Source organism: Lemur catta, chromosome 12 (assembly GCF_020740605.2).
Source record: "Lemur catta isolate mLemCat1 chromosome 12, mLemCat1.pri, whole genome shotgun sequence".
NCBI lineage: Eukaryota > Metazoa > Chordata > Mammalia > Primates > Lemuridae > Lemur > Lemur catta.
The window spans coordinates 533,835-552,106 of record NC_059139.1 but is presented as its reverse complement, the minus strand read 5'-3'; the positions used below and the strand labels follow the sequence as shown (position 1 = coordinate 552,106).

Sequence of the window (18,272 nt, the reverse complement as noted above, 5' to 3'; positions counted from 1 at the left end):
AAAACATTTTGTAAAGAGTAAAGAATTACACAAATAAAAAGTGGAGTTATTAGTTATAAATTGTAAGCATTTCTGATTATATATCAGTACTAATAAATAATATCTGCTTACTGAATACAGACATAGCAAAATTCCAAACACACTCTAGGGATCAACTGGATACAGTTGGCAAACGCTTGGCATCCCCTCCCACCCCCAATCTGTGGAGTGAGAGATCTTTAAAACATGAATCCTTGATAACATATTACTACTTTCCATTATCACCTGCTAGGAGTTCTACACATTATCTGACACTTCTAAATGCAGTTTGGGGAGAGAGAAAAATAATTTGAGGAGAAAACAGTTTATTTGGGGACTGATAAGAACAGATAGCAGATCACTCACGGTGAAGAGATCAACACTGTATTTGACTGTTTTTTGAGAGAGTCTCGCTCTGTTATGCAGCAAGAGAGCCGTGGCATCATCGTAGCTCACAGCAACCTCAAACTCCTGGGCTCAAATAACCCTCCTGCCTCAGCCTTCCAAATAGCTGGCATTACAGGCGCATGCCACCACACCCAGCTAATTTTTTCTATTTTTAGAAGAGACAGTCTGGCTCTTGCTCAGGCTGGTCTTGAACTCCTGACCTCAAGCAATCCTCCCGCCTTGGCCTCCCAGAGTGCTAGGATTACAGGTGTGAGCCACCTCATCAGGCCTTGTATTTGACTTTTTAAAAAACCCGTTTTTACCCTAGAGCTAAAATATGAGATTATACTACACTGCTTAATAAAATACCAGTAGCTTAACAAACGCTTCAGGGAAACTCTCTGTACAGCTGCAGAGGATGGAGGAGGAAACCTTCCGTCTCTGAGGCCTTTCTCTGCCTCTGCTCACGGAGGGTGGCAGGGGTGGAGGTCACAACACAGGGAGCACTGAACAGAAAACACCGGATGCACAACGACAGCTGGCTTGAGTCACGAAAGACGTTTCACCTCACTCTTGTCTTACTTTTCGAGTATGGCTTTCTCTACTCCCTTGAACTTTTTCAGTTCGACAATGAGTTCCCAATATTTGAGGTACAGCCACATGAGTTTCCCATTTTGGCATTTGTTGGTATTCCAGACATCACCACAATATGTATCATGCTCAAATATGTCAATTAGACCAGCTGCCATCTCCAGGTCAGCGGCAACTGGGTCAGCGGACGCCCGCGCCAGCAGGCTCTTCTCCAAGTCCAGCCGCCTCTTGCGAGGGAGGAACAGGCTGCAGTAGATGCTCTGCCTCTCTACGAGGGCGTCTCCAAACTCGCTCAGCAGAAGCTTGGCTCTCCTTTGCCAGTCTTCCTCCCTCTCCAGGCAGCTCAGATACGCAGCTCTCAAAGGCTGCCACTGCCTTTTCTCTTGCATCACCTGGGCCCGTTCCTGTTCCAGAAGCTTCTTTTCTTCTACCAACTTGCGCCCCTGCGAGATAAGGGCTTCCCGATAACTGGCCGTTCTGTTTTGTTCCTTTTCAAGTTCCAGAGACAACTGAGCAACAGCACGCCGATTTTCTGAGATCACAGCATGGTACTTGGCTTCGAGATCCCGCTGGAAAGCAGCAGTTCTCTGATGGTACGCTTCTCTCTCTTTTTCTATTTCTTTCTTGGACTCCCTAGACCAAATCCAACCTGACATGAATAAATTGGGGGAGAAAAATACACACAATGAAAAGTCAGAGGTGAAGTTCTAGAATCTTCACTTAAAGAAAACGAAAAGCAAGCCAGGTGCAGTGGCTGATGCCTGTAATCCCAGCAGTTTGGGAGGCTAAGGTGGGAGGACTGCTTGAGGCCAGGAGTTCGAGACCAGCCTTGCAACATAGTGAGATAAACTCTCGACAAAAAATAAGAAAATTAGCTGAGTGTAGTGGTGCACACCTGCAGTGCCAGGTACTTGGGAGGGTGAGGCAGGAGGATCAGTGGAACCCAGGAGTTTGAGGTTACAGTGAGCTATCATGACACAACTACACTCTAGCCTGGGTGACAGAATGAGACCCTGTCTCTAAAAAAGAAAAAAAGAAAATATAAAGCAGCTAAGGATAGCATTTCAATAAAGCTTAAGACTTCTGAGGTCCCAAGAAAACAACACTTTGTATGAAGGATGAGTTTGGTTTTATGCTTGTGGAATTGAGGTGGCAACAGCACATCCAAATAGAAATGGATGTGCTATAGCCATCCATGGATATATAGAAAATATATAATATATAACTAGATATATAGAAAATATATAATATATAAATGGATATATAGAAAATATATAATAGGCAAAATGCCTATTTTAAAATCAGATAAGGGCTGGGCACCCAAAAGACAAGCCAGGCAAGGCTGTAGATAGAAAGTTCCCTCCCATTCTTCTAATACTCCATTGTGGGGAGAATCCACCACTGTCCTTCCCTCTGAAACCCGCCACCACCTGCCTGCTCCGGCCACGGCGCCCCAGGCACCACTGGCAAAATTTCAAAAATTCGGGTAGGCTTCAAATATTGTTGGCCGGGTTCTTACAGAAGTTGTGTTTGGCTTTGCCTGGTCATGACTAGTAAATAGTTTACGTCTAAGTTATTTGCTTAGGTTCTAACAGGGGTGCATGAAAATAAGGTGGATTAAGAAGTTCAACCGCAAGACGTAGTGCGGCTCCCTTTACAAAACTGGAGACCACGGCGTCTGGCAAACACGGGATGGGGACAGGAGGCTCAGGCCACCCTGCTCTGCCCCACGCTGAGAAGCGGCCAGGCCTCAGCCTCCCCTGCACAGGGAAATCCAGTGGCTCCAGGATGGGGTGACCCACAAGGCCAGCAGGCACCCTGGCCACACCCTGGCTCTGGATGGAGTCACCAACGCTTTCCCGATGCCATTGATGGTAAGAGCCCGGTGTGCTTCAACAATAAGACAGACAGTGTGGTGACACTTTCATCCATGTGCTGAACTGACGCTACTGCTCGATGATTTAATAAGTGTTGGGGTGATCACACACTGAGTCCTAGTTTTTCAAAATGATGATGTGTTCAGCCTGTATATCCTAAAAGCAGCATGGATGTGAGTCCCTGGAAAACAGAAGGTCTGTTCAGCAAATTTTCAAAGCCCAAGGCCCAGCAGTGGGTTCTTTCCTTCACTTCTGTCCTGCAAGCCATCTACCCACGTTCTTTACTTCCTTGTCCACACCCACTCCTGAAGCCCCTGGGCCATCAACGGCTCTCTTCCTTCTCTTGCTGCCGCCCCCAGGCGGTGTCCCTGCCACGCAACTCTTTCTCCCAGGTCTGTGGCATCAGGAGTCACCCTGTGGGGACAAGCCCACTACTGCAGTACTCCCATATGCCTGGAAGCCATTTCTATTTGGATGTGCAGTTCCCACCTCAATTCCACAAGCATAAAACCAAACTCATCCTTCCCCAACTAAAAATAGCTTCTAGTCCTATTTCAGTTAACAACTCACACTCAAAAAGCAGGTTATTTTTATCCTCTCCCTTTGCCAGAGAGCTCGCAGGCAGGGAAGCTGACCAGGAAAGCAGCAGTTACAATGTAATTTGATAAGCAGTGAGGGGTTCCCAAAAGGTGTGTGAGGAGAGAGGAGGGAAGGGCTCACCCAGCTCTGGGGGAGTCAAGGGAGGCTTCATAAAAGAGGTGAATGAACCAAGTATGGAAGGCTGAGTCGCAGTTGGTAGGAAAAGCCACTGTCAGTAGAAGGAAAGGGACACGCATTCCGAGGGCAGAGGGATTCCAGGAGTCGGATGTGCTAGGAGCACGGGGCTGACGTCGAGGAGGAGCTGGGGATGACTCTGGACAAGCCACAGGGCCAAGTGAGAGAAGCCCTTATGGACTCTGACGAGGAACATGCCTTTACTCTGCAGCCACAGGAGTCAGGAAAGAATTTTAAGAAAGGGAAGAGAATAGTTTGATTTGGTATCATCCTGGTGGAGGTGTGCAGATGAAAGGTGAGGCTGGGAGGAGTGGGGCAGAGGGCAGAATGAGGGGGACGAGAAAGAGGGGTGGCTCTGTTATAACCAGCCTCTCATCAATAAATCAATCAGTAGTGTTTATCAAAAATTCATTTATCTGCCTCTACTTCTACACTATGCTGGGGGCTGATTAATACTCATATGTTGCAGTATAACTTCTGAAACATGTAGCAACATTTTTGGAGGATCCTTATAAGAATGCAAAGTTATCTCTGCTCACACTACCTCACCAAAAAAAAGCCAAGAAGAAAAAATATTCCTCAACCCTGCTCAGGGACAGAAAGCATTGCTTCCAAAGTCCAAGAAGGAAAGGCAAGAACTTCAAAAGTGAAATTATTATGAAAGGCTATAAAAGATAGAGAAGAGTCTAAAAACCAAATGAAAAATGAACGTCACTTCAGGGCCTCTCCCAGCCTCAAAGCCAATTAATCATCCCATCAGTGAGAGTAATTTTAAGCCTTCCCATCTACTGGCTAATGTGGAAGGTTATCACCCTAGCTGCAGGCGGCAGCAGCCTTCCCGCACGCCCAGTGGTGCCCTGCAGGGCTGCAGGCTGGTGAGCTCTGCAATGGCAACCCCTCAGGCGTGGACCTGGCCCCACCAATCTTCCACCAAGAATCAGACTGCGTAGATCACTGAATTATAAATACCACCTACTCTGATCAGCCTTCACTTCCTATATAGTAAACCTGTTGACGTGAGAAATCCAGGCACATAAGAAGCCACTATATAAAAAGTACCACTACAATTAGGCTGGGGACAGAGGTTCAAACCTGTAATCCCAGCACTTTGGGAGGCTGAGGCAGGAGGATTGCTTGAGGCCAGGAGTTGGAGACCAGCCTGGGCAGCACAGCGAGACCTTGTCTCTACAAAAAATTTAAAAATTAGCCTGGTGTGGTTGCGTGCACCTGTAGTCCCAGCTGTTCAGGAGGCTGAGGTGGGAAGATCGCTTGATCCCAGGAGTTTGAGGTTGCAGTGAGCTACTATCATGCCACTACACTCCAGCCTGGGCAACAGAGTGAGACTTTTTATTTATTTATTTGAGATAAAATCTCACTACAAATAGAGAGCAGTTTTTGCCTTTTCTTCCATTCAAGTTCTCATATTCTTAAGTGCCAATCTAGAACCACGGTATGTGAAGAAATGCAAAACTAATTCCTCAGCACCAGTAAATCGATCATGTGACTGGTCCCCAAAGCAGTGTGAAGTCAATTCAAACTTGAGAAAAATTCTGGCCAAGTTGAGCAGAGGTTTCATCGGATGAAGTCTCCCAAAGACTGATTTCCTAATGATTAAACATACATCCCAAACTGATTTTCTTTCTTTTTTTTTTTGAGATAGGGCCTCACTCTGTTGCTCTGGCTGGAGTGCAGTTGTACAACCTCAAACTCCTGGGCTCAAGCAACCCTCCCACCTGAGCTCCCACGTAGCTGGGACCACAGGTACGCACCACCACACCCAGCTAATTTTTTTATTTTTTGTGAAGGCAAGGTCTTGCTATGTTGCCCAGGCTGGTCTCAAGCTCCTGGCCTCAAGCGATCCTCCCACCTTGGCCTCCCAAAGTGCTAGGATGACAGACATGAGCCACCATGCCCGGCCCCAAACTGTTTTTCTTTATGCCGGTTTTTCCCCATCAGTCCTCATGAGGGCAACTGAAGCCAGCAAGGGACCTTCCCTTCAGAGCAGCAAGCCTTGACAAGGAGCTAACAGTTATTAAAATCCACTCCACACAAAATGCTGCTAAATACTTTGTCTTATTTAATCCTCACAATGTGTTGAGATATGATTAGCCACCTCCTATGAACAGGTAAACTGAGGCTCAGAGAGGTTAAGAATCTGCCCCAGACTCAATATATGGGACAGAACTAGGCTGTACCTGTCAGATCCCAAAGCCAGGCTCCCACACCTTGCTGCCCCCCCAGCAGGGCTCCACACTTTCAGCCCAGAAAACACAAATGTTAGGAAAACCATGACTTACGAAAAGCCGCCAATCCCAGCATTGGAACCAACAGGGCATAATTCCATCTGCTTCCATCACTGCCATCAGCCCCGGAATTAGGTCGGATATTCCAATTTGGAGGATCGTTTAAGTTATTCATAGAGATATACCTTGAAGTAAAGGATAAACACATTAACCACAAGAGGAATAAAATATATCTGTCACAATTACATCATCTAAATGGATCATATGAATCACTATTTTTATTCAAGAAAAGTTTTTCAGTTCAGTCTACATGCTGCACAGCACTGAGCCCTATGGGATTCAAAGAAAGCAAATACAAGACCTCAGATGAGAGCAACTCACAATCTGGTGGGGGAAAGTGGGGGGAGACCTGTCTTAAATAACTGAAAAACAGGTACAATGAGGTAAGTTCTCCAGGGCAAATGTATTTAAATGTACGGCTGTTGTGATGGTTAATTTTATACATCAACTTGACTGTACCACGGGGTGCTCCGATATTTGCTTAAACATTATTTCTGGGTGAGTCTATGAGGGTGTCTCTGGATGAGACGAGCATTTGAATTCTTAAACCACTTCCTTATAATCTCTCTCTCTCTCTCTTTCCTCCCTCTACTGGCTCTGTTTCTCTGGAGAACTCTGTTAATACAGTTGTATATAAAAATATATAAATATTCCTGTACAAAATTATAGATTACGTGTATATATATATATATGCAGCTCACGCCAGACACAGTGTCTCCTACGAGCTAGGTTTTGAAGAATGGGCAGCACTTTTACAGGGATAGACAGAGTAAAGGGTCTTCTGAGCAGTGAGGAAGGAGGGATGTAGGAAAACACCAGCTGTGGTTGGGTGTGCTCTGCACCCAAAATCCTAGCACTTCTGGAGTCCAAGGCAAGAGGATTGCTTGAGGCCAGGAGTTTGAGACCAGCCTGGTGAGGAATGACCTCTGGTCTTTTTCTTTGCTCAAAAAATTTCTTTCTAAGAGGGCCTGGTGAGTCACAACTACAAATGATAAAATCTCAGCAAACAGGTTTTTATGATGTGGTTTATTTCTCGACCTGATGCCGGTACAGCATCACATGAAAGACAGAAGACACTAAAGTTAATTCAAGTATTCCTTTCTGCTGATTCCTGGTCTTTGGACAAAGCCTAAGCCTAACTCTTTTAGCCAATTATCAACTAATCAATCTCTAAATCCACTTACAACTTGCAAGCCCCCACGCTGAGATGTCTTGCCTTAATCCCTAAACCCACCTATGACCTGGAAGCCCCTGCTTTGAGATGCCCCACCTTTTCGGGCCAAACCAATGCAGCCTTCCGTGTGCTGATTTACGCCTTCACCTGTAATCCCTGCTCCCTGAAATGCAGAAAACCAAAGTGTGACCCAGACACAGCCAGCCAACTTGCTCAAGGCTCCTCGGGCGTGGCTCGGGGTCATGGTCCTTAAGTTTGGCTCGGAATAAACCTCCTTAAATTATTTTGCAGTTGCCTTCCTCTCCGTCGACACTGGGCAACACTGGGTCTCCATAAAGAATCAGCCAGGCGTGGTGGCATATGCCTGCAGTCCCCGCTGCCTGGGAGCCCGACGCAGGGACCTGCGCGACCTTGGCGCCGTCACCACCCTGCGAGGGCCACGAGCCGTCCCCCACACCCCGAGCCACCGATGTTTTCTCTTTTTGTGTTTTTGAGACAGGGCCTCGCCGTGCTGTCCGGGCTGCAGAGCAGAGGCTGCGGGTCCCCGGAGGGCGGGCGCCCCTCCGACCCCATTCCGCGTCGTCTGGACGCTCGGGCCCTCAGCCCTGGCAATCCCAGGGAAGCACCCAGGGGGCCATTTTTAGACACTTCGACGCCCAAACCCTCCCCTGAGCAGGGCCCGCCCGACCCGGCCCTCGAGCACCCCGACCTACCTCGGGCCGGGAGCGCAGAAAGCCGCCGTGCCCTCAGCGCTGCAGTCCGCGGGCCCGCTCTGCGCAGGCGCGGCGTGGTGCGCAGGCGCGATAGCCCGGCCCCGCGCGCGGGCGCGGTGCGCAGGCGCAGTCCGGCGCAGGGGCTGGCGGGACAGTGCAGTGGCGGACATGTCCGGGATCCGAGGTTTGTGGCGGCTGCTGCGCGCGCGGCACCTGGCGTTGGCCCGGGCGGTGAGTTGGCGCCGCGGGGCGGAGCGGGGGCCGAGGCGGCGGCGGCAGCTGGACGATCCCTAGCTGGTGCGGGCGGAACTGACGCCGGGTCCCCGCGCCCCTCGCCCCTGCCCCTGCGTGGGGACGGTCACGGCGGGGCCTGCGGCCGCGCCCAGGTGAAGGTCACGACCTCCGCCGCCGGGTCCGGGCCTGCGGTTAGGAGGCCGCGCGGGCTGAGCGGATCCCGCCTCGGCCCTGGGGCGTGGACCCGGGGAGGAGCCGTGTCTGCCCAAGGTCACCAGGCGGGTCCCCGCCGGGGGCTGCGCGGGGCTGGGCCGGCCGCTGTCGGGCGCCGGGTGGCAGGTGACGCCCGCGGTGGGGTGGGTGGGGCGGCCGGGCCCGCGGGCCTCCTGGGAGGATGGGGGCGAGCCGGTGGCTGGGCCGGCCCTTCCGCTCGTGAGCTTGCGAGAAAGCGCAGCTCTGTGCGGGTCCGCCCCAGGCCTTGCAAGTTAAGGCCCTTTGTTTTGGGTTTTGTGTGCGGTGGCCCTTGTGCACAGTTTTTAAAAATCAGATGGAGAATTGGGCACACTGACCGGGCAGGGACGCCAGGACCTTTGTTTTCCTGTGCACCGTGGGGAGAGTCCGAGAGGGGACGAAGGCCGCGCCTCCCTGTGCTGGGCTGGTTGGTCGGGGATGGTGGTCGGGGTTGTGCTTTCCTGAGCCCTTGCGGTTTGATCGTGTGTAAGCGACATCTCCGCAATGACATCTCCAGAATCGACCTTTTAGGGCTTTATTTAATCAAGCTAAGTTTCGAAGGTTTACTTGTTTAATTCTTTTAAATGAACTCGCCCACCCATCAACTTAATAATTTAATTACAAAGTAAAATCCCAGTAGGAACCAAGGCATACAACAATACTCATTTGAATTATGCCTATAATTGTGACTGCAATTTTCTCCATTTTGAAATGTAGATGTAAAAAATTATGTTGAGTTAAACGTGAGGCGTAGTCGTACAGCCGTCCTGTCAACACGAGAAAGCATTTTAAATGCTTTAGTATGTTGCTGTGGTTGGTGCTTACTGAGCTGACATCCCACCCCCTGTGTAGACCGTTACAAGCTGCTAAGTGGGAGTCCACAAGCAGGAAGTCAAGTCCTGGGTCAGTGGGGCTTTTCAGCAGAAGTGCTAGATTGGTAACGTGTGGCTGGAGAAGAGCCAGTGTGTATGTCCTCAACCCAGGTCGTGCCCAGCGTTCCTTCTGTAGACTGAGACCCTTCCAGCCTGCAAAGCGGCCTCCATCCACTGCCCATGCCTTGTGGGTTTATCCGTGAAGACGTTGTTGTCCTTTTCCCCCATGCTAGATCAGAAGATTTCCAGCTCAGGGCAAGAACAGAGTTCTGGCGCAACATGTAAGGGTGTGTGAACCGTTCTTGCCTAATGGCCTGATTAGAAGTAATCTTTTTCAGAGGTTAATTGAATCAGCTTTGGGCTGCCAGCACCTAACCTGCATCATCTCTGAATCTTCCCAGCCCTGTGGTTGGGTACCTGTAAACAAGAAGGCGCGATGGAGATACCAAAATCGAACCACAAGTTAGGCCTACCTAGAGAGGGTCTTGAGTTTTTTAAGTCTTTTTATCTTGATGAAGCTAGTTTCTCCTATAGAAGTTAATTCTGCCCCAAGCCATATATTTATTGGCATTTCCCATAGGCTTTTTTTCCCCAAAGAACTGGAGTTTACAAAGGAACAAGAGAATCAAATTAGCAGAAAAAGTAAAAGACATTTGTGATGGCCAACTGAGAAATATCCTTGTTAAATGGATGCCAAGGATAATTTCAGTAAAGTCCACAGAGAATTTTTTCTTTATATCATTTTGGTCAATTCTGTAGTGTTTTTCAGCACATTCTGTATCTACAGCTGCTTTCAAGTTACAAGCTTATTGGACTTATTTTGCCATTTTTTCCTTTTTGTGGTTGCAGTGCACTAACACAGTTTGCAAACTGTTCTAAAGCAGTTTAATGCAAAGGAAAAGTAAACCCAAAGACATTAAATAGTTGTTGGTTAACTGCTCACTTCAGGTGAGAGATTTTTCAGACCCCTTACTGTGAATATCCAAAATATTGTTCTAGGATAAATCAACTTCTTTGGATTGTTCTGAATATGTTTTAATGGTGTATCTTAGAAATACATTATTTAGGCCATTATAGTGGTATTGTTTGCTTCTTGGGATGATTACAATAGCAATGACTTTCAGTTTTGCATTCTGTGTAATGTTTTCCTGGTTCATTTGAAAAATTGTGACTTGATTTTCATACATAACCTGGATATTAATTTTAGTTTGGAGTCTCATAGATTTTTCCCAAATATCTTTAGATAGTGGGGAAAGTCCAGGATGTGAGGTAACATTTGAAACCTTCAGTGGCATTCTTCCGAACCAGGGCTCATAACCTGTGCTCAGTAATCGTGTGAACTGTATTTTAAGCATCACTATTTTAAAAATAATAAACGCGAAAATAATTACACATATAGATGAGTATAGCAGGCCTTGTAAAGGAAGAGGAATAGACCACCCCCCATTCCCCAGTGGAAGCTGTGCTGAGCTATTTCTGATATTGGTCCCTGGTATTTATTTACTGCCTTTTCTTTAGCTGATATGCTGGTGCATTTTTATTATTTTTGGACATCAACTTCTTTCCCGGTAGAGGGGGATGTATTATAGTTCCCTTAAACCACCCTGCTTCCCTTTTGTCTTCCCAGTATAGTTATGCAACCATTTTTAGGTCCTTTATTAGCTGCTTTTCTAATTGCTTAGATTGTACCTACCAATTAATTTCTTGTTCATGACTTATAGGTGTATTTTATTAGATGAGGACTCCCCATGTTGCTGGAGTGAGGATATTAGTATCTCTACCCTTGTCACTTTTTTCTCCCTTCTGCTTTGTAATTGAGTCATCTGAACTTGTATGTTATTAAACAAGGTCTAAGTATTACTGTTATGTAGATTTCCTCATTCTTCATGTTGCCCTGTTAGAAAATGTTTGGTAGGTTCTCCTCAAAAAGAAACTAAATAAGTGACACAAAATGAGTTTTATCTCAAGACAGAAATAGGGTTACAACTGGGCTCTCCAAATTCTAAAATCTCCCCCAAAATTAGGTAATTAGATTTAAATGCAAATGTTTAGTGTTGTTATTTTCCACCCCGCAGATGGTGTGATTATTTGTAAAGATTTCGCTATACTAACTGCTACTTTTTGAGCTAATGGGGGGAGGGTCTTCACTGTGAACATCTTAGAAAGAAATACTTAGAGATCTCACTGTTTGTATGTTAATTTTTTATAACAAAATATACTATTCTTTTTTTTTTTTTTTTTTGCAAGTGTGACAAAGTTTATTGAGGAAGGACAAGATAAGTTTACAGAGCAAGAGCAAGATACTTGATGAACAGGCCACTTGTAAGAAGAAGCCAAAGTATACTATTCTTATTGATGCTATTATGTTAATATGGTTCAAGAGTGTTTGTATTGAAATTCTTTCAAAGACTTAGTTCTTTCTTAAAACATGATTTTACCATTTAAAATTATACTAAGAGAATATTTGTTCTTTTTAGTTTTCTAAATTTGCTTTCTGAAAAAGAAAAAACCCTAAATTGGCTTATGTCAATAAAAACAAATAGACTTGAAATTGGAGAATTGAAGAAAATCGTTTTTATCAGTTGAGATCTATTTAAAAATTCAAGAAACTACTTCGTAATTGGTGTTATTAAACTGAAATGTTTGTGTGAGCCATCATTCAGGCCCAGAGTAGAAGGGACAGAAGAGGTAGGAGGAAAGGAATTCAAGTCCTCTAGCTTGGCCTGGTCCCTTCACCTGATAAAGAAGCCACTCATTTTCAAGCAATTCAAGAGTTAGTTTTGCCAAATTCTCCTCCCTGTAATCCCCACTTGTTTGTCCTACAGAATAATTTTTTTTTTGCCCCACAGAATAAATAATATTGCAGAATACTTGAAGACATCTCTCATATCCCCTCTTCTGCTTGCTGAGTGTGTTATTTCCTTAACTGTTCTTTGTGATGCTTCTGGAACTCCTCATTTTATCAGTGATTTTCTAAAATGCTGCCAGCAGAATGCTAAGATTCTTTCACACTGGGCCAGGATTTCACTAAAAGCAGTTTTCTGCCAGGTGCGGTGGCTCATGCCTGTAATCCCAGCACTTTGGGAGGCTGAGGTGGGGAGGATTGCTTGAGGCCAGGAGTTCAAGACCATACTGAGCAACAGTGAGACACCCCCCCCCATCTCTACAAAATTTTTTTTTAAAAATATTAGCTAGACGTGGTGGCACGTACCTTTAGTCCCAGCTACTTGGGAGGCAGAGGCAGGAGGATTGCTTGAGCCCGGGAATTCGAGGCTGCAGTGAGCTATGATTGTGCCCCTGCACCCCAGTCTGGACAACAGAGCAAGACCCTGTCTCAAAAAAAAAAAAAAAAAAGGCAGTTTTTTTGTGTAAATGTTTCTAAGATGGGACGAGTTGTAGAGGTTGGCCAGAGGCAGACAGGCAGAGGGAACAGCACCAGGGCCTGACCACAGAGTGTGGCTGAAGTCCTTGTGTGTGTAATGAAGGGCGACCCCATTTATAGCTTTCATTATTCCAGAATAAGATCTGCTGACACAAGGCGTTTGCAGCTCCAGTGTGAAAGGGCTGCGATGAAGCCAGTTAAAACGCTTCATCCTTTGCAAAACTGCACAGTGACATAATATAGATGGTCGTCCCATCCTCCACGCAGTAGCATAAGAAGGACTTCACAGAGAAAGTGCCTTTTCCAGTTGTACCTCGAGTCAGTGACTGTCCTGTTTGGAAACGAGCTGCATCCGGATGGGCTTTTCCTGGAGTCCAGGTCAGAGGGGAGAGGCGCTGCCGGGGCCGAGCTCCGGGGGCTTGTGCCTGCCCTTCGGGGTCCGGGCAGGTGTTCTGTGAGAGCAGGAGCACCTGGGCACAGGAGACGGTCAGCGGTTTGCAAGGAGAGGTTTTGATTACGCTTCCTCCCACAGCGTTCGCTGTTCCTCCGAGGCACTAACCCCCAGTCTGTGTCTCAGCAGCGGCCGGCGGCATTCCAGACGGGAACCCGGGCCTTTCACTTCACTGTAGGTGGGAACAAGAGAGCGTCTGCTAAAGTGTCAGATTCTGTAAGTTTTGGTTTTTTGTTCCATTATAATTTTTCTTTTCTGCTTAGAGGGGTAACGATCTATACCAGTTTGTCTTAGTATGTTTAGATATGTTTTAATAGACCTATTTAAAGAGAAAAGATTCTCATTGGGCATCCAATACAAGCTCAGATTATTTTTAGTGTAATAATGCTTAATTGTGGTATAAATATAAACATAGATATTAACATTTTTGCTTATAGCTTTTATGTAACTATAAACTGGATTTAAATTTAAATAAAGTAAAGCAAGACATTGTTAAAATAGAAATGAGCAGGATTTGCTGTGGAAGCCTAGTCTGATAGGACTGGGCACAGGTTCTTTTGTGTTCAGTGTGCCTGGGCTGCTCTGTTGGACAACTGAAGTTTGCTGGCAGGTTCTTTCCGCCTAAGCTCAAAATCATTAATACTACTCGGCACCTTCTCAGTCATAAGAAAGGCATGGCCCTGAAGTAGAAGTGTGCTCCTCAATCCTGAGGTTGTCACCCAGATGAACTAGAACATGCTTCTGTAAATGAAAACAACGTTCTAATATTTTCATGAGAAACTTGCAGCTCACAGGTGGGGAAACATTATCTGTGCTACATTATAAGCTTAGATTTGTTTAGCAGGTGTATATGGGTAGAAACATAAAAAGAAGATAAATAAAAAGGACAGTTGGAAAGAAAAACCATGTTTAGAACTGGTGTTTTGATCCATGTTGTTGCTTTCCTTTGTGGCTGCAGTTCCCTGCTTTGGCAAACAGTTGACAGATTGGGGTCTTCGTGGTCGAGCTTTCTGAGAAACAGATGTTTTGAGGGTATCCCTCTAAACTTTCAGCTGATGTTGGATTTACTGGTCCCATGGGGTAGACGCTCTACCATTTATAAAATCTGATTGTTGGTCCCTTTTCCGCACGAGGATGTGCCCACCACCCCTCTCAGCCCCCGGACGGGGTGCAGGCACTGTGTGCATAGCCGTTGCTCCTTCATCGTCTTCAAGCTGCTCTACCAGAACCACAGTCTTCGTGTTTGGCATTGTTGAATGTGTGACTGACAGGTGAATTTTTCTTTTCCAGATTTCTGCTCAGTATCCAGTAGTGGATCATGAATTTGATGCAGTGGTGGTAGGCGCCGGAGGGGCAGGCTTGCGTGCTGCGTTTGGCCTTTCTGAGGCAGGGTTTAATACAGCATGCGTGACGAAGCTCTTTCCTACCAGGTCCCACACTGTCGCAGCACAGGTGAGAGAGAGGCGCTGGGGACGCTCGACTGTGGGCAAAGTCCTGCATGGTCCAGCTCTGCCCGGGCAGCCTCCTTCCTCCTTCCCGTGCTGCGCTTGCTGGCTTCACTCGAACTCTGGGGCCCCTGCCTGGTCCTCTTCAGGGGGGCCACGTAGGACTAGAGCCCTGTCTCACTCTTGTCGGGGCTTTAGTCACACTTGGGTCTTCTCTGACCATCCTGCCTGGTGCCCCTCCCACCATGCCTCAGGAGAAAGAGATTATCTAAAGAGGAGGAATTGAATTTTAGGTTGCAGAAGAAAAAAGTGAGTTTCGTTTGTCCCCTTGCCATGTTCTGTGCCTCTGAGGTGCAAGACGGGGTGGCGGCCACCCACAGAAGGAAGTAGGGTACAGGGGAGTGTGGCTTTCGGAGTGTGGAGCTTATAGCTTGGCAGGAAGCATGTCTCCTGTTTAATGCACACCCGTAAATACCACTGGAAATGTTTTGTAATATCATAAAACGATCTGAATGGATTTGAGGTTGAGGAGCTTTTCTGCAGGTCTGTTAAGTAATCGGCATGTTTTGTGTGACCTTTGACTCACTCCTCCCAACAGCCCTTCGAGGGCTCACTCATCGTCACGCACAGAGCAGGAGACCCAGGCGGGGGTCTGTGTCCTTCAGCTAGTCAGGGCGAGTTGTGACCGGGCACCAGCGTGCCTGAGGCCAGCGGTCCGGGGGCCCCCGCACACGTGGTTGGCTTCCTCTGAGTCGGGGCCTGGGGAGGAGACGGGAGGAGGGCCTGGCCCCCACGTACTGCTTGTAAGGCGTGCTTGGCGCTTCCAGGGCGGGATCAATGCTGCTCTGGGGAACATGGAAGAGGACAACTGGAGGTGGCATTTCTACGACACGGTGAAGGGCTCCGACTGGCTGGGGGACCAGGACGCCATCCACTACATGACAGAGCAGGCCCCTGCCGCCGTGGTCGAGGTGAGGTGTGGGCAGCTCGTGGGTTCTCTTGCGGCCTGTGGCTCATACAGAGGGAGTCCTGGAGAGAACTCAGGAGGTTGAGGCAGACGTCACCGGCTGAAAGGATGGCGATGGGCTGAGCTAGCAAGGGAAATCTTTTTCTAGCGTTAACTGCCAAGTGCATTCAACAAGGAAGCTTTTCTGAAACGTCAGCATTTTATAGAACATTACTTTTGGTTTTGCAGATTGGGTTAAAGTCGTGTCGTATAAATTAGCTTAACTCCTTTAGGGTGCTAGGTTTTTGTTTGTTTTTGTTTCACAGCTAGAGAACTACGGCATGCCCTTCAGCAGAACTGAAGATGGGAGGATTTACCAGCGTGCGTTTGGGGGCCAGAGCCTCAAGTTCGGCAAGGGTGGGCAGGCCCATCGGTGCTGCTGTGTGGCCGACCGGACGGGGCACTCGCTGTTGCACACCTTGTATGGAAGGGTGAGACCACCTCGCGTGCATGTAAAACATCGAAAGGATGCTGTGAGAGCTCTCCAGGGCAGCACGGTCGCTCCTGTGGTCTGTCTTGGAAAGTTGAATTGACGATCATCACGTGCCAGGTTTGAGCTTGGGATCTGTCGAGCTCAGTCTGTAAGGACAGCAAGTGTTGTAAGGCTCTTTCATCACCTCCGAGTTCCTGAGCTGGTTGCTTTGTTTTAATTCTTAACTGTGAAAACTGGACGAAGACTTGAGGGGTAGCGATCACGGGGTGATCGGGGCCAACTTTGCCATGGCCAAATAATTAATGTTCTGAACGGTATTGATTCAGAGGAATCAGTATTCAGAACTCCGTTGTTTTCAGATAAATGGGGACAGATCATTGATTTGCAAGTGTTAGGACACCAGTGCCTTGACAGCTGGCTGAGTGCCGTGACAACTGTGTGATGGGACCTGCCACCCCCAGAGGAGCTGTCACGTGGGGACTTGGCCAGGTCATGAGAGCCGCTTGCATTGGCCCAGGGGACCCTCGGCGCCAGGCCTCGTGACACTGTCCTGTGCTGGTCTTTTCTGTGGGGGTAGGAAGCTGCTTACCTGCACTGTCCACCTGGGCAGCCAGCAGCCACCTGGGGCCACTGCAGCTGTGGCCAGGGTGACTGAGGAGCTGGATGGTTTGTTTTGTTTTGATTAATTAAGAGGTTGCATGTAGGCAGTAGTTCCCGTCTGGGCCATGACCCCACAGTCCGTGGGCCTCATTCTGGTGCCAAACTCTGAGGGCGATTCAGTGCTGCGTGCAGCCACAAGACAGTCCGGGGTTGGGGAAATAGGAGCTGTGTTCCCAAAATTCGAGCAATAAAGATACTCTGCTGCTCTCTCTTCTCCAGCGTGCATCGACACATTTGCACGTCCCTTGTCCCGTTTGTGCTGCTCAGCGTGCCGCCTGTGCGCCTGCACACGGCCATGGGCTCCGTTGCTGGTCATGAATTTACCTGGTCCATTTGTTAACAGAATGGAATCGAGTTCTTTGACCTGGTCGCATGAACGGTATCACTTTAACTATCGGCCTAACATGTACCTTTTTGTTTTCAGTCTCTGCGATACGACACCAGCTATTTTGTAGAGTACTTTGCCTTGGATCTCCTGATGGAAAATGGAGAATGTCGTGGTGTTATTGCACTGTGCATAGAAGACGGGTCCATACACCGCATAAGAGCAAAGAACACTGTCATTGCTACTGGGTAGGAACCTAACTTCTCCCCTCGTAGCGATGGGGTCTCGCTATTTCCCAGGCCAGACTCAAACTCCTTGGCCTCACATGATCCTCCCTCCTCGGCCTCCCAAGTTGCCATCATACCTGGCCAGGAATCTAATTTTTATTTTATTTCTTTATAAAAATGAAGCACTTTCATTCAGAGTTTCTTTATTCTAATGAACGTAGAGGCGTTGTAGAGCAGTGGTCAGACACAGGCCCCAACAAAGCTTTGTTGGGGGGCGGGTCTTCCTGGCCTTGGTTCCTCGTCTGCAAGGGGATGGCAGTGCGCCTGCCCTAGGTGGGTGGCAGCACAGGATAGCCCTTCTGACAGCAGTGGCTGCCGTGAGGTCCAGGCTAGGAGGATCCTCGAGGGTCGTACAGTTTACCCCTCCTGGTTGTAGATGAGGAAACTGGGGCCTGAAGGGTCACATGGGGTTTTCTGGTATAACTTTCCTTGCTTTAATGGATTCTGATTCCTAGAATAGATAATTCCTGTTTCTTCACATGATGAAAATAAGTACATTTCATTTGTGTGCTATCAGTTTCTTGCTTTAGCCATTTTAAAAACCTAAGAAAGTTTTTGTACAGCAAAACTACAGATTGGAAGAGAATATTTGCAAACCATATATCTGATGAGGGATTAATACCTGAAATATATAAGGAACTCACGCAACTCAGTAGCAAAAACAACCACCCAATTAAAAGTGGGCCAAGGACTCAAAAAGGCGTTTTTCTGAAGAAGACACGCAAGTGGCCGGGCGGTGTGTGGAGGCTCCTCCTCCCTGGTCACTGGGAAGGCAGCTGGGACCGCAGAGACGCCACCTTGCCCCAGTGGGAATGGCTGTTGCTGGGAAGACGAGCGGTGACGAGCACTGTGGGGGTGTGGACGGAGGGACACGCACCGGCAGGGATGCAAAGCAGTGCAGCCACTGTGGAAACCAGTATGGAGATGCCTCCGAAAGTTAAAAATAGAACCACCATGGCAGCCAGCAGTCCCGTTTCTGGGTACGAAGGTATGAAATCAGGAGCTGAGAGAGACAAGTTCACCGCAGCATCGCAGCGTTGTGCACGACAGCCAAGGCACGGAAGCAGCCCGCACGCCAGTGTCTGGAGAAGCCGTGGTCTGCGTACCCC

At 47.9% G+C, this 18,272-nt stretch overlaps 2 protein-coding genes across 6 annotated transcripts in view; one reads left to right on the top strand and one right to left on the bottom strand.

The window, feature by feature from the left end:
- Positions 1-643: 643 nt before the first annotated feature.
- CCDC127 (coiled-coil domain containing 127) lies at positions 644-7,906 on the bottom strand. 2 transcript variants are annotated; one of them, XM_045566083.1, is made up of 3 exons: positions 7,838-7,906; positions 5,945-6,075; positions 644-1,645 (listed from the first exon to the last, which is right to left on the bottom strand). In XM_045566083.1, exons 2-3 carry the CDS (start codon positions 6,063-6,065, stop codon positions 984-986), a joined length of 783 nt encoding a protein of 260 aa, XP_045422039.1. In that variant the 5' UTR covers positions 6,066-6,075; positions 7,838-7,906; the 3' UTR covers positions 644-983. The 2 variants fall into 2 exon arrangements, with proteins under 2 accessions (XP_045422039.1, XP_045422038.1); XM_045566082.1 differs by lacking the exon at positions 7,838-7,906 and adding an exon at positions 7,221-7,457.
- A 47-nt stretch (positions 7,907-7,953) lies between these two features.
- Positions 7,954-18,272, top strand: part of SDHA (succinate dehydrogenase complex flavoprotein subunit A) — a 28,241-nt gene continuing 17,922 nt past the window's right edge. For 2 of the 4 annotated variants that reach the window (XM_045566079.1, XM_045566078.1), the window contains exons 1-6: positions 7,959-8,068; positions 13,089-13,223; positions 14,298-14,459; positions 15,280-15,423; positions 15,725-15,889; positions 16,976-17,124. In XM_045566079.1, the coding sequence (XP_045422035.1) occupies positions 8,006-8,068; positions 13,089-13,223; positions 14,298-14,459; positions 15,280-15,423; positions 15,725-15,889; positions 16,976-17,124 (818 nt within the window). In that variant the 5' untranslated portion in view covers positions 7,959-8,005. Of the gene's footprint in view, positions 8,069-13,088; positions 13,224-14,297; positions 14,460-15,279; positions 15,424-15,724; positions 15,890-16,975; positions 17,125-18,272 lie in introns of all 4 variants that reach the window. The other 2 variants (XM_045566081.1, XM_045566080.1) reach the window with 2 other exon arrangements.